The 25,120-nt window shown below is 51.5% G+C and overlaps 1 protein-coding gene across 1 annotated transcript in view; it reads left to right on the top strand.

Annotated features, from left to right (window-relative positions):
* Window positions 1-574: 574 nt before the first annotated feature.
* Window positions 575-25,120, top strand: part of AHCYL2 (adenosylhomocysteinase like 2) — a 66,074-nt gene continuing 41,528 nt past the window's right edge. The window contains exon 1 of the mRNA XM_026044313.1: window positions 575-910. Within this exon, the coding sequence (XP_025900098.1) occupies window positions 575-910 (336 nt within the window). The remainder of the gene's footprint in view (window positions 911-25,120) is intronic.

Below are 25,120 nucleotides of genomic sequence, written 5' to 3'. Positions count from 1 at the left end.
TTTTCCTCCTCTCCTCTTTCCTTTTCCTCCTCTTTTCCTCCTCTCCTCTTTCCCCCTCCTTTTCCTCCTCTTTTCCTCCTCTCCTCTTTCCCCCTCCTTTTCCTCCTCTTTTTCTCTCCTCCTCTTTCCCTCTCCTTTTCCTCCTTTTTCCCTCCCCTCCTATTTTCCCCTCCCCTTTTCTTTTCCTCCCCTCCTCTTCCCCCTCCTTTTCCTCCTCTTTTCCTCCCCTCCTCTTTTCCCCTCCTTTTCCACTTCTTTTCCTTTCCTCCTCTTTTCCTCCCCTCCTCTTTCCCCATTCTTCCTTTTTCTCCCTTTCTCCCCTTTCCACCCTCCCCTTGTGACGTCACCGAGCCCCGCCGGGGGGGGGCCGGCGCCGCTCCCCCACCTAAACCACCTCCCCCCCAGAACTACGCTTCCCGTCATCCCGCGCGGCGCGGGCGGCGCGGGGCGTGCGGCGCGCGGCGCGGGGGCCGCTGGGAGCCGTAGTTCCGGGGCGGCGCCCGCGCGTCCCGTGGTGCCCCGCGGGCGGGCGGGGCGGGGCGGGCGCTGCCTGAGGGAGGCGGCGGCGACGACGATGTCGGTGCAGGTGGCGGCTCCCGCCGTGGAGCTCAAGGAGCTGAGCGGCCCCATGGAGAAGGCGGCGGGGCCCTGCGCCGAGCTGCCCGCCCGCGCCGCCGCCTGCCCGGCGCCCCCGGAGCGCGAGGCGCCGGCGGGCGGCGCCGCGCGGCCTCCGCCGGGCGCCCGCCTTCCTCCCGCCGCCAAGGTGCCGCAGGCCTCGGCCATGAAGCGCAGCGACCCGCTGCACCCGCAGCACCGGCACCGCGACGGCGGCGACGGCGGCGGCGCCGCCCCCGAGCCGCTCGTCAGCCCCGACGGCTCCGTCACGGAGGCGCCGCGCACCGTCAAGAAGGTACCGGCGCGGGGGGGGTGCCGGGGGCACCTATAGGCGCCTATAGGCGCGCGCCGGCGCTTATGTAACGCGCGGGCACCCGCGGGCACGTGTGCGTGTGCCCGGGGACACCTCTGTGTGTCCCTACGTACCGGGCGCTATAGGAAGCCTATAGGAGCGCGCGCCCGGGCGCTGTGGGGATGCAGCAGGTGTCCGTATCTGTGCTGGAGCGCGTATCCATGCTGGAGCGCGTATCCCTGCTTATCCATGTGCCCGTATCCATGGGGGAGCGCATATCCATACTTATCTGCGTGCCCCATCCATCCTGGAGCACGTATCCATAGTGCCCGTATCCGTGCTGGAGCGCGTATCCGTGCTGGAGCGCGTATCCGTGCTTATCCATGTGCCCATATCCATGGTGAGGCGCGTATCCATACTTATCTGTGTGCCCCATCCATTCTGGAGCACGTATCCGTAGTGCCCGTATCCGTGCTGGAGCGCGTATCCGTGCTTATCCATGTGTCTGTATCCATGGGGGAGCGCGTATCCATACTTATCTGCGTGCCCCATCCATCCTGGAGCACGTATCCATAGTGCCCGTATCCGTGCTGGAGCGCGTATCCGTGCTGGAGTGCGTATCCCTGCTTATCCATGTGCTCGTATCCATGGGGGAGCGCATATCCATACTTATCTGCGTGCCCAATCCGTTCTGGAGCACGTATCCGTAGTGCCCGTATCCATGTTGGAACGCATATCCATGCTGGAGCGCATATCCGTGCTTATCCATATGCCCGTATCCATGGGGGAGCGCATATCCATACTTATCTGCGTGCCCGATCCATTCTGGAGCACGTATCCGTAGTGCCCGTATCCATGCTGGAGTGCATATCCGTGCTGGAGCGCGTATCCGTACTTACCCATGTGTCCATATCCATGGGGGAGTGCATATCCATACTTATTTGTGTGCTTATCCATTCTGGAGCACGTATCCGTACTCAGCTACGTGCCCGTATCCATGCTGGAGCGCATATCCATGCTGGAGTGCATATCCCTGCTTATCCATGAGCCCGTATCTATGCAGGAGCGTGTATCTATAGTTATCCATGTGCCCATATCCATGCGGGAGTGCATATCCCTACTTACCTATGTGCACGTATCCATTCTGGAGCACGTATCCATGCTGGAGCGCGTATCCGTACTTATCCAAGTGCCCTATCAATGCTGGAGCGCATATCCCTGCTTATCCATGTGCCTGTATCCATGGGGGAGCGCGTATGCGTGCTTATCTGCGTGCCCAATCCATGCTGGAGTGCATATCCCTATTTACCTATGTTACCGTATCCATATTGGAGCGCGTATCCGTACTCATCCGCGTGCCCCTATCCATGCTGGAGCGCATATCCGTACTTATCCGTCTACCCGTGTCCATACAGGAGGGCGTATCCGTGTAGGTGCTTGCTAGGGACCTCCCGGGCAGGGGGCTGTGTCCGTACGTTCCGCCCGTCTGCGCTGTCACCTTGCGTGGCCTTCGTCCCGAAGCCCGCGAGGAGGGGACACGTGTCCCTGGCACCCTGCGGGGCTTCCCGGATGTGGGAATGCCGCCTGGAGACCCCGAACGTGGGAATGCTGCCTGGAGGCTCCGGTGGGGAGGCAAATGGAGAGGCCGGGATTGAGGGCTCCTGCATCCCCCTTAGGAATCCCTGGAGGGGGGAATTGGTTCCTAGGTTGAGGAGCTGGGCGGTTTCCTGCTAAGGAGGTGACTTGCATCCCCTTGGGAGTGCGGGAAGAAGCTGTTTGTCTCCTTCCCAAGCTAAGAGCCACCATTTTCCCAATGCCTCTGATTTTCCGGCTCCATCTCTGGTTTCTAAGGGGGATTTCCAGATTTTCCACCTCAGCCTCTTGAAGCCCAAGCTCCTGAACCGCTTTCCCCCACTTCCAAGGGGACCTCCCCTCCAGGTGACTCCCAGATATCCATATCAGCACTTAACCTCATGGCAGGTCCAGAGTCCTTCCCTTTGACACCCCAATCCTATCCCTCTCCTTTCAGAAGCCTTCGGGATACCCAGATCTCTTCTCCAGGGCACTTGTGCTTCTGAAACCCTCCTTCTCCTTCCTTTTTGCTGGCATTTGTTTCAGAAGGCTTTTTCCCCATGAAAAAAGGGCAGCATGGTGCTAAATCTTCCCTTTCTTGCCCCGTTTGCACCAGTGAGCCTCTTAGGAGGCGAGGGGAATATCGACAGCAGGGTCGTTACCCAAAATATCTCCTCCTAAACGAGCCCGCAGAGGGGGTTTATAGAAGGAGCAGAGGGTGCCAAGATCCAGGGAGAAATCTGGATGCGGGAAGCGGCGCCAGGAAGCGCGCGGAGCGGCAGAGCTGCCCGCCGGGAGCTCGCAGTCTGGTGCCGGAGGAAGCGGGATGCGTCGCCGGAGCACGGTCTGTTCCCGCTCCGCAGCAGCTCCCCGGCACCAGGACCTCCATGCAGCGCCGGCGGCGCCGCTTTTGCAAGCACCCGGTGGGATCTTGGGTTCGATTGGTGCGGTTTAAGTAAAATCCCATGTCTGCTGAGGTGCGAAGCTCTTCCCTGCCCGGTGGCTGAGAGTTGGGTGCCTGTTGGAGGAGAGCTGAGCGCAGAAACAAACCCAAAACAAATGGATGTGGCTTCGAGGGGTACCCAGCACCAATCTGCTGTGGTACCTGCAATCAACATCTACTTAATATAACCCTGCTTATATATATATTTTAAAATGTGAGGGCGAAAAAAAAAAAACCTGTAGTTTGTCCAGCAAACACTTGACAAGACCAAAAATGATCAGCAAGATCTAAAAATTCCATGTAACTATGAACTCAAGCGGCTTACTTATTAAAACTGTGTTCTTTCCCTCATTTACCCTGAAATTCTTCGAGTTTTGGGCGAGTAAATGTTTGTTTCGTGGTGTTGGTATAAGCTCTGGGTTCCTGGGGGACAACCACGGTTGCTTTTGCCTTGAGCACCGCTCTGGTTTTAAAACTGCTTTTCTTTGTACGGCTTCAAGGTTGGAATTTTTTCCTTATGCCGGTGTTCCCTGGCATGGGCTAATCCATGGTTTTCTCCGAATATAGCCTGGATATTGGGGTGCCGGCGTTGGTAAACGTGCGCGATTCTGCCCGTTTGGGTTGATTTGTTGTCGCTCGCTGCGTTTTATTTTATCCTCCCACAGCCGCTGCAGGCTCCGGGCTGCCCTGACCCCCGGGTCCCTGCGTGCCCCAGAAGTGGTGACAAAGGGTGAAGGATTTGCCCATTTTGGGGGCAAACCAGGCGCTCCTTGGCACACATCTCCCTCTGCTCAGCCTCACGCAAGCACCTTTACAACCCCTTTCTTGTTGCCTTGCACTGCTGCCCTGGCTCCAAATGCTCCAACCCGTCCACGACGTTATCTTGGACCTGCTTCTCACAGCTGATTAACAAGGCCCCAGGACCCACCTTTGAACACATCAGTTTTATTGAATTCTCTGCACGAGTCCTCGTTACAGGCTGGAAACGCAGCGGAGCCTGCAGCATCACCTTTGGCCACCTTTTTGCTGAATTCTCTGCGTTACTCCTCACTGCAGGGTCGGTCAGGAGCCCATAAAGGGGCAGAGGACGAGGCGTGAGTGGCCCGTGGCAGATGGGCTCGCTCGGAGCAGCAGTGACCAGCGAACCGAGGCCATGGGAAGCACCTGGAGGCTTTGGCTCCCTTGGAGGTGACTCGGAAAATGTGTTTTGTTCCTTCATGCTCATGAACAGGAGAGGCCTCCAGCCGAGTAACCCCGGCCGCCGCTTATCTGCGAGCCTGACTCAAAGCCCTGACTCACCTGGACCGTTTGCACCCGGAGATTTCATTTTTTAAGGGCGTTTCCATGAGGAAACGGGGGCGATGGTTCAGCACGTTCCCTGCGTCCCCTGGCCGTCGGGAACATTGCCGTGTGGGCCGTGGGCTCAGGTGCCGTTGGAGCCTCCTGTGCTCTTGGGCTCATAATGACAACTTTCTTTAGCCGGGAGAACATGTCCTGCTTAAACACATGTACTTGGTTTAATAATCCTCAACTGCCTGGCAACTAAGGCTTATTAAATGTTTTGAGGCCGTGCTGAGAAGCCCAGATGAAGGGAACCGAAGGGTTGCAAAGTTTCGCGTTATGTACGTGCCAATTTACAAAACAGAAGGTTACTTTTTTTGTCCCAGGCTCTCCATCCTGGGAGCACAGCTTGCTCCTTGAATGTCAAGCTGTGCTTTCTGCCTCTCGCCGCTATTAAAGCAGAGGTTTTTGGCGTCGGAGCCGCCTGAGCTGCTGCTTTGTCAGCCCCGTTGATTCATTTGGTGGGTAGAACAGAGCACGGGCCAATTCTTCAGTGCTTCAGAGTAATGAGCGTGGCTTAAATGCTGTTTAGTAAAATCCTATTGTTGGAGGCCGTTCCCTTTCCTTGCACATAATGCTCTTGGGTCTATCCCCCCATGAACATGGGGAGTTTAATTTTAGAAGGTGCTTTGTCTATAACTGCTTGGCACAACGTGGAAGGATCCATATTTCAACCTTTGGCACAGAGCCTCTATAAAAGCCAGGAAGATAAGAAGAAGATTAGTGAAAAAGCGGTAGAAAAACGCCAGCCATACAGGTAGGCGACAGGCGATAAAAGATAATAATGTTTTATATGGGTGTGGTTGAGGGTGCCTCGAACCGTGTGATCTGGCCTGGAAACGGGTGCTTTGCACCGCGCTTGCCTCCTCGTGCAGCGAACGTTGAAACACGTCGTGAAGCTGCACGTTTGAAGCTTTGCCGGGGGGGCAGAAACTTGGTCTTTGAATTGAAAGGCAATTAAAAGCTCAGCCGTAGCCTTGGCCCTGGCTTGACGCTTGGAAGAAGAGCAAAGCAAGGAGGGCTCGGCGAGCTAGGTTTGACCTTTGGGGCTTGCTTTTCCACTCTGCCTGCTGAACTGTGAGCCCGGGTGGTGATTTAGCTCCAACTAGGAATACCTAGAGGTAAATCGAGAGAAGGAAACCAAAGAAACCACTGAGCTCATGCGGAGAAAAGAGGCAGCCTTCTCCATGGTAGATGTGAGATCTGGAATACTGGGAAAACAAGAACGTTGGACACTGACTGCATAGACCTACTCCCAAGGTGTATCCGCTGCATTCCAGCAGTGGCATCGTATACATATACATACGATACATGTTCTTCTTTGATCTTTAAGTGATGCAGATTGAAGCCAAGGGATCCAGAGCAGTGTCTTGGTCGGATGAAGGAAACGGAATGTGAAGCAGCCGGGCTGGTGGGCTCTTAAATCCTTATACAGGGAGCACAGCGATAGACAAGGAGAGGAAGATTTGGGAACCTAGACTTCGGAGTCTCGGGGATGGATGTAAGAGAGGCCTTGCATGAACCTACGTTCAGTGTAATGAAACCTTCCTGAGCTTTCAACTTCATCTAAACTCAAACAGAAAGAGGCAGCACGTAAGAAAAATAAAGCTGTGGAGCCTGAAATAGTAATTCTTGAGGGAAATCTGAAGACCGTGCAATGCTGAATGATTTGACGTTAAAGATTTCTTTTCTTGAGCGCAATTCTCAACTGACCATTTCTCTGCCTACGGCCTTAAAGCAGTAAATTGTTGTTGTGTTCGTTGCCCAGCAGGCAACGTGTATTGAGTAACTTTGGGAGAAATCTCTGTCTCTGTTGGCTCTAGTTGTGTTTTGGAGAGGTCACCGTTATCCGAGTGCGTCGGTGTGGCGTGCGCTGCGTCAAAACCCGTGCAAGAGAGCCTGGTAAAGAGGGCTGCCGCCATAGTGTGTCCTGGCATAACTTAGAAACTTAATATTTTTGTAGCTCCAGCTCATTTAACCTCCATTCCTCCCCAAAACCATTGGTAGGAGTAAGAATATTCAGCCCACTCGTGTGCGTGGTGGGATAGGAAGCGACAGCTTTGGAAACTGATCCCAAATTCCTGTGCTGCTCCTTGCGTTTCCACCCCATTTGCTCTGCACTCTTAAACAGCTTTTCACTTATTTAAGTGTTTCTATAGAAAAACAGGCGTGTAATGATATATATTGAAATATTGTTTGCTCTTGTTATAGTAGCACTGTACTGGGATGTCCGAAGGGAAAATGGGAGCAGAGGCTTCGTGTGACTTTCCAGGAGACCGGTGGCCACCAGAGCAGTTCCCTGAAGTGAGTGACGTCCATGGGCTGAGGGTGAAGGACACACTCGTGCTCGCTTCCTTTCCATATCCAAGGTCCAGGGCTCCCGTATCCCGCCTGGATAAGCAGGGAGAGGTGAGGGCCCAGCGTGAGCATCCCGCTGCACTCCTGGAAAACTGCAAACAGCATCGATAGCCACCAAACAGCTCCTGATTCTACAGGATGCCAGCGCTTTTCTTGGGTTTGTAACCAGCATGTAGACACACAGAGGTTAAGCTCAGTTCCCAGCGTGTTCCCTGTCTTCCCGGGATGCTCCGCGGGAACTCACGCTGCTGGAGCTGCTTGTGGCCATCCAGCTTAAGCTCAGCTCTGCACCGGCCTCTGCAGACCTGCCTACAGGCACCTGGGCACAGAAAACTACAGCTAATTCCCTAGGGCAGCCTAAGCCAGCCCCAGCTCTGGAAGATTTTATTTTTGGTCCACTTTCCAGCCTCAGCCTGATCTTTTAATACAGCTTTTAGCATTTTGCTATGTAAAACATTAGCCTGCTGCTGTGTGCTTGCCTTATTTTAAATTGCAGGGGAAGTAATGCTGGAACTCCAGGTACTTTTTTTTCTTTCTCCTCACGGTAGATGTTTTATTCCTTAAATAGGCAGCCAGCTGCATTCTGCTGCGTGTGTCGGAAAGAGGAGGAAAATTGGTTGAAAAACAGGTTAGGTACCCAGAGCTGCAGAGCTCGCTCTCTATTTCGAATGCCATTCCAAAAGCAAGCGTGTAAAAACAGTAAAAGTGCAAATGTGCATTCACCTGGCAGAAAGCTTTGCTGCTTATTTATTCCAGAGTATTGGGGGATCAAGGTTTGATCCTGATGTTGTGTGAGAAAAACAGGGAATGGGCTGTTCCCATCCAAATGACTCAGGGAGCAGTTTGGGAGGAAGGGCTGCGTTTCGGGCTGCCCAGGGGCTGGGTGACTCAGTCCGTGTTCCCTTCGTGGCTTTGTGTTTGTGGAGGTGGGGGAAAGCTGCCTGGATCTGTGCTTCAGCAGGAGCTGAGGTCCTTTAGATTGGCTGCAGAATCCGATAACGGATGTTTGGTGTGAATTAAAAACGCTCAGGTTGTGGGGTGAAACATTGCTGTTATTGCCATAATTCTAGCTTTTCCCATAGACCACATGGAGATCAATTGGAGTGGCTTTTTGCAGAACCAGGATTTTCTGTTGTTCACATGTGTTGGACCCTGTGCCAAGGATTGGCTGGTGGCATCTGAGATGTTAAGAGTAGTTAAGCTTCCTTCTTCAGAAAGTCCTGCATGGAAAGAGGCTGATTGTTTCTTTAGAGTTCAAATAGGGTGCATAAAGCATAAAAGCACTCTAATGTGCTTCTAGCACGTACTTCGAGAAAGATCCTTTGCATTTTCCCCCGTTAAAATGTGATATAAACAGTGTTTTCCCGTGCTCTCTTTGCTTGTTCCGTCCTCCCTTTGCTGCTTGTGAGGCAGCAGCGGGTCCTGGAGGAGATGACCCGGGGTAAAGGCCAGAAGGCGAGGAGTAGCATTTCAAAGATACTGCGTGTCCGCTTTATTTTCGTATAATTATTTTTTTGGACTACGATAAGCCCCGTGGCAAGCTCGGGCAAAGAGCCCGAGGCGCCGTAAGGAGATAGCTGGGGAAGTGTCGGTTTATGTCGTGCTTTCTGGGCCGTGCGTGGCGCGTGCTGAGAAGTTCCCGGGCCGCGGTGACATTTTGCTGTCACCGCCTGGAGAATCGGGGCTTTTGCAGGCCACGTCGTGCAGCCGGGACCTGTGGAGCCACCGTGTTTTCAATGAGCAAGGAGAGGGCACGAGGACCCAAGAGGGCGGCCCAAGGGGTGAGTTTTGCTGGGCTCCGGTGGGGACACGTGGTTTGATAAACCCAATCGGACCCTGGTGCTCTGCTCTCTCTTAGTGACGTTAGAGCTGAACCCAGCCCGTCCTCTGGCCGCAGATGGTTAGACCTGGGTTATCTTTTGAGCTAGTCCTTCCTCTGAATCACGCTGACCTGAAAGTGCACTAGCTCTTGAGGCGCTATTGTTGGTGGCAAACCCTGTTCCTGTGTTTGTTATTTCTGCATGTAGAAAAGGATGTTTAATTCTTCAAAACTGCAGGGGAATTGAGCTGTCAAGAAGCAAATATTCATTGTGGACATGCCTTTTTTTTCAGTATGTCAGATTAGGTTTGTTACTTATGCATAATTTTGGAGCTTTTTAAGGAAAAAGGAGGGACTACCCCCTAGAGCTTTACAGTGTCCCTGGGTTGTTCCTCGGTGTTTGGGAAGAGGTGGAAGAGCAGTTTCTGTTCAGAAGCCCAGGGTGAGCACTGCTGTTGAGCTCTCTTGGTGGCTGCAGACACGGGGTTTGGGGTAATGCTCATGGCAGTGGCTCTGCAGAGCTCACAGAGGGGCTGCCGGGCCCCCCTTGGACTCTCTCCTCCTTTCAGACCACGTTCAGGTTTCACATGTGTCGTTCGGAAGGGAGAAGAGCTCGGAAAGGCCGCAGTGCAGGAAAGGCAACCCAGGCTTTCCTCTTAGCTACCACCTTCTTACCGGTGTTTTAATAAATACCCTCTTGCTCCGTACCTGCTGTGAGTGCTCCTGATGACATGAACCACACACAGGTTCCCTTGTCTCCTCCAAGGGCTTCTCGGCGTCCTCAGGTCTTTCAGAGTCTCTTGGTCTCATCCCTGGAACATCATCCTCAACTCCCAACCCGCGCCGGACCCTAATCCGCTCAGAAATTCCCACTTGGAAACGTGTCTTCCATATCGTGCTAAGGAAACAGCAGCATTAGGAGCAACCTGCTGCCTCTCGCGCTGAACTCGCACCATGTCCTGCCCGTTAGAGCCCGAAGTGATGGATTTATTTAGTATATTTATTTATGTGCATTGCCAGAAATGAAAGATTCAAGCAGGGAAGCACTGTTGCATGCCAGGGCTCTGCAAGAATCGTAGCTGTTTCTTCTGCCCCTGCTTTGGTGGCTCCTCTGTGATGTTTCTTGTGCTCTCATGGATGATGGGATCAACCTGCTGCCACCCAGACTGATGACAGGAGGCTGCAGCTCGGAACGAAGGCACTTCAGGCGACAGGTTTTAAAATATTGCTGTAAAGTATTGCTGAAATACCCAGAAAAATCTCATTTTGAGCTTCAAATGGAAGAGTCAGATTTTATTAGCACTTGAGCTTTCCTGCAATAATCATTATTTTTGTAACAAAAAAGTGACTTTTTTCCCTTTAGGTGAAAACTCAGGAGAATAACCGAGGAACCGTATAAATAGGTGAGGAAGTGCCGAATACTCCCAGGTTTTATCATCTGACTTTAAAGAGCATCTAGATGGGCACAAAGAGCATCTAGATGGGCATGAAACAAGCAGAACAAATCAGGTTTCAATGGAAATGGGTAGGGCGAGGTCTACTAAACTATTTCTGCAGCACTTTAATAGCCTTGCTGGCTGTACCTGGTGCAGCTGATCAGCGGGATCAGCGCGGTTTAGGAGCGTGCACTGGAATTTCTTCATCGGGATCTGCTGATGTAGCCTGTCTCATCGTGCACCTCAGGCTGCACCAGCCCTGACGGTTCCCACCTCCGTGCCACGTTCCTCGAAGGACGAGGTACTTAATCAGGCACTTAGGTGGATTTTGCTCCATATGGAGGGAATTCCTCCCTATCCAGCTGCACTGGAGGAGGTTGTACTTGGGGCTGTACTCAGCACTCTCCAGGAGCAGAGGGCTGTGAATTCAGCCTGTTACGCGGCCGCCTGTAGCTACCACGTCTGCAGTAGGGTGTTGGAAGGGTGGAAACCCTTCCTCGTGTTTTTCAACACCAGCCCGTGTGCGGCCTCACGGAGAGTCTGCAGCACGGGGAGGTCACAGAGCAGCTACCATTACAAATCAAGGGGTTTTGGCTGCTTTTCTGTCTTTGAGAAGAACGCTCTTGTTTGGATGGATCATCTCGTGCTCTTTCCTGGGAAACGTGGCTGGGAAAGCATCCGTACAGACTTAAATGCTTGGAGACGGATGGACAACCCTTCACTTCGGAGTCTGATGTTTGGAGTGTGAGTTTTGTGCTTGAATATTGGTGCAGGACTGAGTCTGAAAATCATGTCCAATGACACAGGTGGCTTCCTGTCCCCTGGCAAACGCATCTGAGTCGCTTGGCCTGCTCTAAAGGAAAGAGCTGCTCTAATGCACAGACAGGGAGCAGATCTGGGGAAAATTCCTGAGAACCAGGGTAATGGGAGGGGAAAAATACGGGGAAAAAGAGATGACGGCGTCTGTTTTAATAGGGAGAAGTTTGATATTTGACCGTGAGGATCACTGGCCCCAAGATCAGTGCCCCATGGTCTAGGGCAGTGCTGGTTTCAGCATTTCTGGAGAAAACCTCCAAACTGGCTGTGTTTGGGGGGAAGAGGTTTGTTTTCCCACTCACATTCCAACACCTGGATTTGCTGGGACGCTTGTGTCCGAGTTTGTAGGGATCACACCACATGCTGCTCCATCAGCCTCCCAACAAGCTAAATTATTATTATTATTATTCCTTACCTGGAATAATAATGCCCTTGCCTGGGCTTGGCTTTCAGGGAGTTTTTGTCTAGACTAAGGTCAGCTTTGCTCTTTGCAGCTGGGTTTAAATTACAGGAATATTTTCCGCAGAGCTTTCCCAGTCCCTGCGTTGCAGGCAGTGGTCGAACCAGAGCTTCACCTTCCGTTTGAATCCTCCTCCTCCTGCAGCCTGGTGCACATTTACGCCAAATCTTGCATTTTCTTTTTGCTTTGATGTTCCAGGATGGCTGAGTCGTTTCATTCACCCAATACTAACTCCCAACTGCGAGCAAATCTTTCAGCACCCTTAATTTGATGCAATTTCGTTGCTCTTATTTTTAATTTGTAAGAAAACAGTGGGGGAACGTGCTGAACTGAACAAAAAGCTTTACTTGTAGCTCTGTTCTACACTGATCTCCTGCATAGTGCACGCAGGGTAAGTACCACAGCCCCTCTGGGGGGCAGATCCAGCAGAAACCACAAAACACGCTCGGGGATTTTTCTTTTTTTCTTCTTTTTTTCCCCCTCTTTTTGTGTCAACACGCTCTACAATAATCCAGCCTCTAAGTCGGTTTCAACTGGGTTATTCGCTGCTAATGTTATGCAAGGTCCCTGATTAGCGGAGGACGGGGCTGGAATTAAAGTAACCCTGGCAACCATTGTAATTAAAAGCGGCTTCCTGGCGAAGGGAGGCGCTGGGTGCCCTTCACCCCACCAGTTGTGGCCTCCATAGGGCAGGACCTTGTGTCACCCAGGGTGCCCACGCTGCTCTGCGCCTCTCCTGAATCCTCAGCCCATCGGTTCCTCTTTTTCCCATCGTTTTTCTCCGGGAAGCACAAAGCTGTTGCCTCTCTGCACTCCCTGCCCTTGGATTTGACTGTGTTTCCATGATATTTCGTCTCCTGAGTGCAGATGCTGCTGGAGCTCAAAGCTGAGCGTGTTTCGAGCCGCTTCCCGAGCCATCGTGACTGTGCAGGTCTGCGTTTACTCAGGTGGAGCTTCCTTTTAGACCAGGGCCCGTGACACAGGGTAATTATTCCAAATTCTGCCCCTTGTAAAAGGAAAAATTACACGGCGCGATAAGGTCGTTCTGGTGAGTTTGGGAATTTGCTGCTTCACATCTTTGTAGTGCAGGAAAACAGAGGAGCAACCCAGAGGAATCCTGCTAGAGAAGTCCTTAAAAGTCAAAGCTGGCAGAAGAAGTTGCTCATTAGGTGAAATTTGAGGAAAACCTGTTCCTTATGTGAATTTTGTGTTATTTTTCAGCACGGAAATGCCCAGAGGTTTCTCTTGGTGTCTTTAACAGTGCTGCTTTAATCGCTGCTCTTTTTCCATATTGACCAATATTTCTCATTGACATCTCCACAGTTTTGAAGCTTCTTTCATCTGTGGAACTGCTACTGTTTGGCATTGTCCAAAACAGCTGCTTTTTGGGCTCAAATTGTTTCTCAGCCCATACCTGGAGCAGAGAAAGCAGAGAGGAGGAAGCAGGGAAGGAAGAGGATTTTTCCCTGGATTTTCGCTCTCACTATTGCGGAATTCCAGCTCTCTGGCTTGAGCAGCCCTGACTTTCTAATTGTCAAACTAAAGCCCAGCTATTTTGGGGGATTCTCTTCCAGTCTGCTGCAACTTGTTGCATATAATGCCCCCAAAAGGAGGGTTTTCCTGGCCCTGGCCTTGCTGCAAATGCAGGGAGGGACACGAGGGAACCCATGGTCCCCAAGGAACTCTGTCCCCGGAGGGTGTGAAGTGGGGTAATGATAATGAACAGTGATAACGAGCCCTTTATCACCAGGAAATGTTTTACATGCAAACCTCGGGGTGGGTATTCCCTTCGTATCAACTGCAGCTCATTGTGTTTAGTTTGAACACAGTCCAGACCCACAGAGCAGTGGGAGTTTAAAAAAAAATAAAAAAGAGGAAAAAGCCGATGAAAACAGCAAGGACCAAACCCCAGCTTCAAATTAAGGTCCAAATTCCTGCCTTAAATCCCCCTCACATGGAGAACTCCACAAGAGCCATGTGTAACGAGCAGAGCTGCAATGGGGGGTGCCGGGCTCTGTGAAGGGATTCAGGGATCGCACTGGTAGGGAAGAGGAGGGAGCCTGGAATGGGTCCCCGGGGAGCCCTCAGGATGATGACGGTTTTATGCTGGCAGGAATAAGGGCAAAATTGCTGTTTTTGTAGATGGATGTGTCTGTGTTGCTGCCCCGTCGCTGATGGAGGGAGCAGAACTGTCCATGCAACGGGTTCCTGCAGGGCTGGGCTGCGAGGAAAGCCGCGGTCAAGGCGGAGCAGGCCCTGATTAATGGCAGTCTTGGTGTGCCAGGTTCCATTTTATGATCCCCGAATGAGTCCTGGCTTGGAATTAAACAAAAAGGTACCAGGTTGCATGTGTTGTTAGTGTCTGAGCAGCCCCAAAGCCCTGCGCTGGTGCTGCAGCAGCAGTTGCACGGGAAAACAAGGATGTTATTCCTTTAGGAGCAGGTCTGTCCGCATGGCACGTGCAGGAGCAAGAGTTTTGCATCTGCAACGGAGCAAACAAAGCTGGATGGAGGCAGGAGAGCGCGGGGCGTCAGCGGCGCCGCGGCACGTTGCGACCCGCACGTGCCGACGGGGCGCGAGACCTTCGGAAACTCCCCCATCATCCCCGGAGCAGAAGTTGGAAGCAGAAGTTGCTTCTTGGCCCCAGGAAAAGAAGGAAGCAAAGCAAAATCAGTGCCAAGGTGCCTTGCGAAAGGGGTTGCTCCAAGGGCGCCGGCGCACAGCGCGAGGGGCCGAAGCGTCGGCTCCCGATGGGAAGAAGCTGCCGCAGGAACGTGGGATTCCTGCTTTCCTGCCTTGCTCTCCAGCCTCAAGTGCAGCCTTTTGTTCTGGGGTTCAGCCGAGCAGGGAAGCTCTGTGGGAAAAGCTCGTTTGCAAGATAGTGCTTATTAGATATCGCTTATTGCAAGCTCGTTGCAAGCAATATGCATGGGCAAATATTGCTTATTGCTTGCTTATTGTAAGCAATATCTATGGGCCAATATTGCTTATTGCTCGCTTACTGCAAGCGGTATCTATGGGCCAACATTGCTCCGTTCAGGCTGAGGCCAGATGTGCAAACACAGGCCCCGACCCCTGCGTCACGGAGGAAAACGGGAGGGATAAAAACTCCTTCTCCTACCGCTGCAGTGGGGAGAGACTTTGGGAAAGAGGGAGGCAGGGAAAAGAAGAATCTCCTCGTGATTCCCTGAACATGGGTATCTTGCGGCCAAGGTGCGCTCGGGCACCTTGGGCTGATCAATTTATCAGTTTTGGCCGTTCCCTTGTAAAAGGGGCCGATAGGAATTGGCTGTGGGAAGCGGGCGCGCGTTTGTCCCGTGCGCTGGCCGCTACCCGAGCAGCCCTGTTTGCCCTTCGGATGTTGGGAGATAACGAAGCAATAATCCCCATGCTGGGGCAATCCGTCTGCTTTGTCCCCATGCCCCTTTGTGCCTCTGCAGCTTTGGCTCCCGAAACGCTTCCGCTGTTCCCTGCTCCGGATTGCTTCCTGCCGGCTCCGAGTCTCCCTGGATGCTGGCCCACCCGTTCCAACACCCGTCGCCAAGCCCGGCTCGGGCTCCAGGCCTCATTTCCGGACATGCAAAGAGTTCAGGGGAGGCTGGACGTATCCTGAGGGGATACGTGGGAATGCTTGAGCGTGGAAGGGGTTTGTGCTCCCCGCTGCTCTGCGCTTGCTCCATGTTTATGGAGCTTTGCAGGTAGGGAGAACAGCTCCAGAAAATGGTCAGGTTGATTCTACCCCAGGTGTTCACAGAATCCCCGAGCGGTCGAGGTTGGCAGGAGCCTCCGGGACCACCTGGAGCTCCAGCAGGGCCACCCGGAGCGCGTTGCACGGGGCTGCATCCAGTTGGGTTTCCAGCATCCCCAGGGAAGGAGCCCCCACAGCAGCCCCCATGGGCAACCTGCTCCAGCACTTGGTTCCTTTGCAGCAAAGAAGCTTCTCCTCATGTTCAGACCCAACTTTATGGGTTTCAGGCTGTGCCCTCTGCCTCTCGGCCTCCCATTCCTGTAGCTCCATGGCTCTGGTCCGTTGGGAGGCCGCAGTTGGACCCAGCACCGTGTTGTTTTATGGCGGGCGACCAGGGAAGAGCTGGAGCCAGAGCAGGAACACAGCACATAGGGAAGCAGAGCCAGGTTATTCAAACCTCTGCAAAAGCAGCTCTTAGTGTAAGTCTCTAACTCCCAAATTCTGAATTTTATTGCTTATAAATGTAATTTCTGTGGCACTTTTTTTAGTGGAAGCGGTTCCTTTGCAACAGCTGGGAGGCTCTGAAATGCACCATGGAGCAGCCAGCCTGGCTGAGCTCCCCGAGGAGCTCCGATGGCTTGCGTGCTCCTTGGTGTTTGCAGGAAGGTGGTGCCCACACACTGTCTGCAGGAGGCTTTGGGCTTAGAAATCCGCTTATTGGGTTACTACAGTTAGGGCACCCATTTGGGAAGGTCCAAACACCAAGAACTTTGTGCATTGCTCTTTCCTTGATATTTTATTTTTAATATAAAGGAGCTGACATCCGTGACATTTCCTCTTTTCCGTGACGTTTTATTTTTCATGTAAAGGAGCTGAAACGATTTCTGCTTTCTCTGCAGCGAAATGACCCCAAAAGAGCCTGTGGGCACCACGAACGTGCCAGGCACTTGCAGGTGACAGTAGAGCACGTCGGACGCGGCCCTTTCCCACGGATGGGGAGCGTCGCGAGGCCCCGTTGCAGGAATTTGCGCAAGGAGGGCTGGAGATCTGCAGACGCCATCTGGCTGATTCACCAAGGGGGTTTGGGAGGTGGAATTTGGATATTCCTGCTCAAATGAGGAAAAAAATATAGGAATTTGCCTTCATTATAGACATGTACAGAGCTGCTAAGCTTTTGGGGGCAAAAACCCTAAAACCAGACAATTTTCCTCTTATGCTTTAGGGATTCTTAGCTGCTCTTTTTGTGTTCATTGATATATTCTTTGTTTTCTGCTCTTTGTTGCTCTTTTGGAGCAGTAATAAGTTGGTTATGATGGCACCGATAAGAGACATTCCTGTATTGAGCCTTGTTATTAAACTATAGGGAGGGACTTTCCCTGAGATTTATGCACAAAACCACACCCTGGTGAGATGAACCTCTTGTTCTCACACGAGCCGAGTTATCCAAAGCATCTTTCCAAATATCCTTGAGGAATGTTTCCTTCACCTCCCATCTGCTGGGCGGGTTGCAGAAAACAGCCTTGCCTTGGAGACTAGATGAGCTCTGCTCTTTTCATGGTGACTTCGGGCTCCTTAAATTTTTCTTCTTTTGCAGATCTGGAGAGGGGAGCGCGCCCCGTTCCATGAGTTTAAGTGACCAGTGCCCTTAACTGTCCGACCTTCTCCTTTGCTGAAGGCATCAAAAGAGAAGTGACAGAATCCCAGGATGGTTGAGGTTGGAAGGGACCCCCAGGGATCCCCAAGTGCAGCCCTAGGGACACCCAGAGCTGTTTGCTGTTAACGTGGCCCGTTGAGGAGCTCCCGCACGTTTCTGCTGTGGGAACGGTGACCTCGGGCAGAAGGACGAGGTTGGAACCTGCCCGCGGGACCCGCCGGCTCCGTCAGAGCCCCGGGGAGCCTGTCCCTGCCCGCCTCGCGTTGGGCAATCGCTGAGTCACTCGCTTTGCTGCTGCTTGGGGCAGATCTTGCTAGATAACCTGGATAAAAAGGAGGAAAGGAGACGTTAGAGTGTGAGGAGATGGAGGTGGGACCAGTGAGGAAGCAGCTTCATGGAAGGATCGGGTAGACACAGGGCTAGGAACATGGTCAGGAGGAGGGAAGACTGGTGGGAAGGGGATGAACCTCCTCTTTTGGAACCTCTTTTGGTGGATGGAAGGGGTCGAGCAACCCCAAATATACATATTTACTTCATTTTTATTATAATATTTGTATTCCTTGTCTACATCTCCTCATCCTTAGCATTGCCATGCCGTATCCCGGAGCTCTTCGACACCAGTCTTCCTAGCGCAGTGAGGAGCAGCAGGCTGGAGAAGCCCTTCCCTTCAAGCAGGATAAAGCAAAAGGGGTACCAGGTTTTAGGCTGGAGAAGCCCTTCCCTTCAAGCAGGATAAAGCAAAAGGTGTACCAGGTTTTAGGCTGACTCAGGAAGGGGCAGAGAAATATACTAGGTGAGTGTCAGGTTTTAAACATTCAGAATTACTCTTCCCTTCTTCCTTTGCCACCGTCTTGCCCAAGAGGTCCAGCCACGATGGGTTTTGGGGTAGTTCTCACCCGTGGGAAGCTCTGCTCTTTCTCCCTCTCCTTCTGCAGCTGCGGTTTCTGTGAAATTGTTGGGCTGAGGGTAAGAAATGTGATGGAACACGTCTCAGGAGCAATTAAAACGGGGAGAACAAGGGCAGAAAACTGCTTAAGTAGCACCTTTTTAAGCACGTTATGATGCATCAGATGGAAGCTGAATTAGTCATCACTGAGATTTTTTGACCCCCTGTTTGTCCCGAGGCTTTATCAGTCCTATTCCTTTATTTTCTTTTTCTGTATAAAATGCAATTAGATTGTCAAATATCTACGTGCAAAAGCGCACTCGATGCTGCAAATGCATCTGCCAGAGACCTGCTCTGTGGGATGGAATAAAGGTTGCAAACTTAAGCCTTTTTAATGCCACCAAGGTTTAAACCATCATTTCTCAGCACGGACCATGTTTGTATTAAGTATTTGTGTAGTCCATGGCTTTGGCTACACGGATAACTACCTTAATACAGAGCTACTGCATCTAATATTTGGGTCTTAAAATAGCCTACAACTGATTTAAAGCAGAGAGGATGACCTCGGTTTACCTTGATTTTTGGGCAGGGAATGCCACAAATTAGGACCGGGGGTGCAGAGCTCTTCAGGAAAAGCAGGTCTAGGAGTATAGGGTGTTGGAAGGACCAGATTGAGCTTTATGATCTGCACATGTGGGTTATCTGGAAGCTCCCCCAGAAGGAGCTAAATGAGCTGCCCCACCTCAGGTGTTGAGATGATAACGGCCACATTTAATTAGAGCCGCATCCTGGGCTCCTTTCTCATGGATAGAGATGGGATCTGAAGGAGAAATGGAGCAAACTGCTCCAGAAGAGTCTGACAGGGACTATGGGGCTAAAACCCTCAAATGCGAGTTTTATCCATTGAGCTCTCCTAATGACTTGGGCTCTTTTGTTCTGCTTCAATTTCACCTTCCTTGCTTTTATGTGTTTTTACTGTTGGCCTCTCCAGGCCTGTTGCCACCACGCAACCTTCCTTCTTTCCTCTCTTCCCCCTGTCCCTTTTTTGCAGTTACCTGGATCCAATTTCTTAGAAAAAAACACCATTTTTTAGCTGTTAAGATAATTTCTTCAGGTGGTCTGGGCTTTACCACGTGTGGCTTAGGAGACTCTAGCTCCTCGTGCCAGATTGCAAGTGCTATTTTTACGTCCGCCACAAACAGCTGAATTTTATTAAGATATCAGCAATAGGTAATTGGGTGAAGCTGTCAAAGTGGCTTTTTTTGTGCAGCTGCTTTAGCTACCTGAATCTTTATGAGCTTTTAAACAAAAACTCCTGGTTTAGTGGTGGTCAGAACAGTCCTGGCTTCCCAGGGGCTGGTCTTAGCAGCAAAGACTGATTCAGAGGTGGCATTTGGTGTCTCTGCCTCCTTTATGTCTGTTGTCACTGGTGTCATTCAGGAACGAGGTGACATTTTCCCTCCTTCTCCTCCTTGCTGTCCTTGACACCCCTTTCCAGTGTCCAAAAGACCCTAGTGTCTTTCCCATATGATCCCAATGTCCTTGCTTTTCCTGGGTGACTTCAGGAGCGTTTGAGTATGCTCTCTTGACGTAAATAATTTTCCAGCTGAAGAGGAGTCTGCGTGTGACTCACGTGGGGTTTTACTGGGTGATGAACAAACCCCCTTCCTGACACAGCCGTGAAAGAAAATAAGGACTAAAAATGCTGATGGGATCATCAGAAATCATCCTCAGAAAATGCCCCCATCCACGATCCGGAGGGATTGTGTTCCGCAGGGAGGACAGACGGGTTCTCCGGAGCCAACGCTCGACGCCTGTTTTTCAGGCTGTCTGATGAGTAACGGTGCTCGAGATACCAAGAAAAAGAACAAATAAAGAAAAAATGTTTAAGTCTTCCCCCACAGAGCTGCTTTAAGGAGGGAGCTTAAGGAGGAGATCTTTAGGATCCATTAGTGAATTCTGGAACCAGCAGTTCCATGTCTGTCTTTTATTTCTTTTTCCCCAGTTTCTTGCTTTTTCTCTGGTGCGGTTTTCCCTCTGCACTCTGATCCCCTTCCGGAGGCAACGGATTCTGCAAGGAAAGCTGCTCCTGGAGCTTTTCCCTGGGGCAACTTTCCCAGGGAGCCGGCACTTCTAGCGCCGCCGTTGCACAATGAGATCCATTGCACAATGAGATCCATAAGGAACAATCGTCCCCCCCATTATTTTACTTACTAAAAATGGGAAGTTTCAGAGAAGCTAAAATCTAAAACATGCAGAAAAGGTTTCGCGGTGTGAAATGCAAGGAGAGCAAAGTCATGTCCTGTGCGTTTCAATCCTGTGAGCGTAGGAATTCCCTTCCACTCTTGTCCCACTCTCCCAGCCAATGGCTTCCCCACGATGCTGTCCTCGCGCTCCTAAAATTTTAGGCTCTGAAAAACTTGAAGAGAAAATGACACCCGAATCCCATTTTTAGCAGATTTTGGTGCTTATTTGAACATGTAGAAAAATGTCTTGTCTGTAGCTACATCAGCGCAGCCCGTGGCTCTTTCCTGACAGATCCTGACTTCAGCACAATATATTTTCTGAGCTCCACCGCTTTGTTACAGCGAAACCTGCTGCTTTGGTCTTGACTCTGACATTATCAGTATCTCCAGCGTCAATCACAGCTTCAGTCGTGCAGCTGCCACGAGCGTTCCCCTTCGGCTGAGAGAATCATTTCTAGAAGCAAGAATTAAGCTGCTCTGCCTAAAAAACGTCCCTGTGAAATAGGCAGTTGCTGTTTTACATGCTCTGTATATGCATGCCTGGCAATGAAATTATTAGAGCCTATAGCTGAAGCTCTCATTAAAAATTAGCTTGCAGAAAACAGTAACTAAGAGGATGACTGTGCTGGGGAGGAGCCCCCCAAGGAGCGTAGCCGTGTGGTCGCATGTTTGAATAGTCCTAAATCAAAGTGTGAATGTCTTGAACCCAATCCTTCCTTCAAATCCGCCTGGAAACTCTCTCAGCCTTCACCAGCAGCTTGGGTTGATTGCAAAGGGAAGACCTGAGCCCAAACCGTGGCTTGGACTCGCCTCTTCTGTGCCAACACCAGCCCAAACACGAAGCTCCTCACAGCAGCAATATTGGCAGTCAAGAATATAGCACCCTGAGCATTATTTTATAGGTAAAAACTCTACTGAAATCATAGGAATCTATGAATCTATCATCGAATGAATCTATCGTGGTTCTATGATATGGGTGCTGATCCTTTTGGCTGGTATTTTGCCTTTTTTTGTGCAACATAAACGTGTCAAAAATGTAAAGCAGCCACGAGGAGTCAATGCAGAGAGGGAACAAGTTGCCCGCACTGCCCTGGAGCTTCAGCTTGGTTTGATTCCTGCCTTTGCTTGCAGGAATTGCTGCTTTGTCTGCACGCGCGGTGGCCGCCAGGTCCTCAAATGCTTCTCTTTTCCATCCGTTTCCTGCAGCCTCTTTGCATTAGCCAAAAGGAAACCACAGCAATGGGCAGAAACCTGTCCCTCTTTGATACCTGTGGAGTTATTTACCTATAGAGCTATTTACCTATAGCTCTATAGCTATATAGCTATATATATTTACCTATAGCTCTATATATTTACCTGTAGGGTTATTTTTAATATCAGCTCTTGCTATGAGGAGTCTGTCATATAACGAGTGTTGGATTTTTCCCGCGAGTTTAAAGCAGAAAAGCTCCGAGAAATTGAGTGATTTCTGTTCGCTTGCACCTGTGTTTGGGTTGGAGAAATCAGCAGACGGCGAGCTTAAGCTCTGCCTTGGTGTTCCAAGAAAACCACGCGTTCTGAGAAACCTTTAAGTAAACTGAATGATTCCTTAAGTACATTTGCTGGAAAAGATACAGAGGCCAAGCCTTAGCAATTCCTAGTGATTTTATTTTATTTTATTTTATTTTATTTTATTTTATTTTATTTTATTTTATTTTATTTTATTTTATTTTGAAAAAGGATTTGTTCTCTCAGCAGGCACTTTTCCCTCTCAATCTTCACCTCTGAAAATTGCATTTTGCAGACACTAGCATCGTGCGTAGCTCCCAGACCCCTGCAAACCTCCTGCTTTCATCTACCCACATTTCCAAGCCACATTTCGAAGAGGACGTGGAGGAGCCGCCGCTCTCATCCCTGCCGTGCAAGGGGCTCTTGCGTGTGCCGAGGGGCTGCAAAACCGCAGCGGGCGAAGGGGGTTACGCTGGGAAAGCAAAACCCTTGGGGGGCTGCAGGGCACCGTTATCCATAGGAGTTCTCCGGGGTGTTAACACTGTGTTTTTCAAGCTCTCTGAGCTCCTTTTCAGCAAGAAGAGGAGAAAATTGCGCGGGATGTTGCTGGTCCTGCCTTGCCGCGGATCAGGAGCGCGTGGTTTATCCACGGAGAAGCCGCTGCGGGAAGGAGCCTCTTGCCCCTTTCACAGAATCCCAGGACGGCTGAGGTTGGAAGGGACCCCCAGGGCTCCCCCAGCGCAGCCCCTGCTCCAGCAGGGACACCCAGAGCACTGGGCACCCTGGGAACATCACACGCACATGTCCAAGCTAAGGATACTTCCCAAGCCATTTCCTCGGGCTTGCGGATCATTATCTCTGCTGCTTTTAGCACAGTTATCCCTTGGAAGATTCTCTTTGCTGCCACTTTTCAAGAAATGCTTTTAAAAATGTAGAGAGAGACGTTGGGGAGGTGAAATCCCACATCTTGACTGCAGTAGCTGTAAGTGAGCCACAAATACGGGGCTCTATATTAAAGTCCAGCCTTATTCCCACAGCTCTGCCTGGAAATCCAGCGGAGGGAATTAAGGAAGAGCCAAGGCCCCCATTCCTTTCGAGCGGGGCTTGTTTAAAGTAGCTACATTCCTATTAGTTAGGAATTAACTTTAATGCAAAAGCACCGATGGCGTGATTTAATCATAACTCATTTAAATACATTTAAATGAAAATATACATTTAAATGAAAATATACATTTAAATGAAAATATACATTTAAATGAAAATATACGTTTAAATAGAAACAGTTCAAAAATAAAGCATTCTTCGGATACAGGAACGAGAGCCAAAGCAAGGAGCTGATGACTCCATCTTTCCCCGGGCAAAAGGAAACCCAAAGGCTCTTTTAAAGACACCTCTGTGCCCTATGTGAGGTCAGAATATTAGCTTTACGTTCAGCTTGTGGATTCATTTGGGGCAAAATACAAAGGTGAAGAGAGGAGCTGAACCTGCAGGCACTTGCATCGGGTCTCAGGGCTGGCTGCTGTCAGGGTTCCTCCTCTGCAAAGCCTGAAAACACTGCAAGTCCCCTCCGTAGCGTTACATTTTTCCAATAAAAAGCAATTAGCACCCCGAGTCTCCGCAGGATTTTCACGGTGCTCCTAAGCGGGTTCCCATTTCTGCTTCTTGTTGGTCCTGCTCTGCTTCAGTGACCAAATTAATGAGCTCCACTCAAAGCAGCACGTGATGAACAGCTGGTTCCTTGTTATCCTGGGGAACGGGCTGCGAGGAGAGCAAATGTAATAGTCACAGTCTTGTATGAGAGAGAAAAGAGGGAGTCCCGTGAAGGGAGATCCCTGAACTTCTCCCTGGGGGCCAAGAGGGCCGGGTCCTTGGAAGAAACGAGTCGCTGGTCAATGGAAACGGAGGATGATGGAGATGCCCCTGTCCCGAGCTCGCAGCTCAACCATAACAGGACTAAAACTCAACCATAACAGCAACTAAAACTGACAGCGGGGTGGGAAGGACTCGCGGTTCTGCAGCACCACGGAGCTTTGAACAAGCTCCCTGCAGCTGGCGAGACCCCAAAGCCGAGGAAAGAGCTCGGACCCCGCAGGGGGCAAGCGAGAGGAGGGCGCCCAGAGCCCACGCGCAGGGAGAGCCTGTTGGGGCCACGCAACGACACACGACACCCCGCCACAAACCTGGGAACGGCAGCAAATCCAGCTGCAAAGGTGCGTGGAACAGGAGCCTTCGCTGAGTCCCCAGCAGGAAGGTGCAGAAGCCCACGGCGTGATCCCCACCGCTACCAGAGCTGGAGCTGGCACGGCCCTCACCTTGCTTCTCATCTTCTCCCCAAGGAAACGCATCTGGATTTGGGCACCACAGGTGTTTTATGAAGCTGCAATTGAGATGCTGCTGCTCATGGGGTTTTAGGAATACGTCACCTTGCACGGGAGCAGTGTGAGTGCCCGGGGAACCTGCCCGAGGCAGTGCCCGTCTCCTCCAAGGGAAGGGCTCCACGTTGAGGTGGCGACGCTCCTCAAGGGCAGAGCGTCTCCTTGAGGAAAAGGAGCCAGATCCTCCTCGAAGGAAAGGTGATAGAAGTTGCAAGAAGTTGCAAGGGATGTAAGCTGCAGCGCAGGCAGCTCCATGTGGCCGTGAGGAAGAGCTTGTTTGGTGGGAGGGTGCCCGAGCCCTGGCCCAGGCTGCCCAGGGAGGCTGCGGAGGCTCCTGCTCTGCAGATCTGCCAGCGCGCCGGGATGCGCCCGGGTGCCCCGTGCTCTGGGTGTCCCTGCGGGAGCAGGGGCTGCCCTGGGGGAGCACTGGGGGTCCCTTCCAGCCTCAACCACCCTGGGATTGTGTGATTCTGAGGTCGGGTTTTGCTCAGGACCATTGCGCGGAGGTTGTGTGTGTGACACCCCTTCCTTGCTGGTGTGGGTTGCACGGAGCTCCAGAGCCCGGTCAGGGTGGATATTTCTCCACCTTCCTTGTCAGAGGAGCTGGAATCAGCCTGCAGGTCTCTCTCTCCATCAGCAGGGCTATCAAACCTCAATGCAGCCTCTTCCATCGCCCAAATTGCAGACGGGAGCTCACCGCGCTTCCCGCCGTTCCGCTCTCCCCCGGTTTGCGCAGAACGCGCGGGCTTGATTGCTTCTCTTCCCACCTTTCCCATTCGCTTGGGCCTTTTCACCAGCCTTTTCTTTTTTCTCCAACCCACCCACGTTTGATTCTTTCGGGCTCTTTTCTTCCATTACCGTCGCGGGCTGCGTTGGGATGCGTGGACCTCCTTTCTTAGTCAGAAGCGGCGTCACTTGCAAATGCCGCTCCGTGAAATTGCTCCTTTCAACCCTGCTCCTGCCGCGCTTAGTACACCCCGTTTCCAAGTAAGTTCATGTGATTATTGCAAAACACCGTGGCTGATGTGAAAGGAAGCTGCAGTGAGATTAGCTCGGGCATCTCCTCGTGCAGCAGATACTCCGGGGAGCCCTCGTAAAGCTTTGCATTTCCCTGGAAATGGGAGTTGGTTT

The sequence above is a fragment of the Nothoprocta perdicaria genome, unplaced genomic scaffold, assembly GCF_003342845.1.
Source record: "Nothoprocta perdicaria isolate Ctin4 unplaced genomic scaffold, notPer1 scaffold_359, whole genome shotgun sequence".
NCBI lineage: Eukaryota > Metazoa > Chordata > Aves > Tinamiformes > Tinamidae > Nothoprocta > Nothoprocta perdicaria.
Note: the sequence above shows the minus strand (reverse complement) of the source record. Positions and strands in the feature narration are given on the sequence as shown.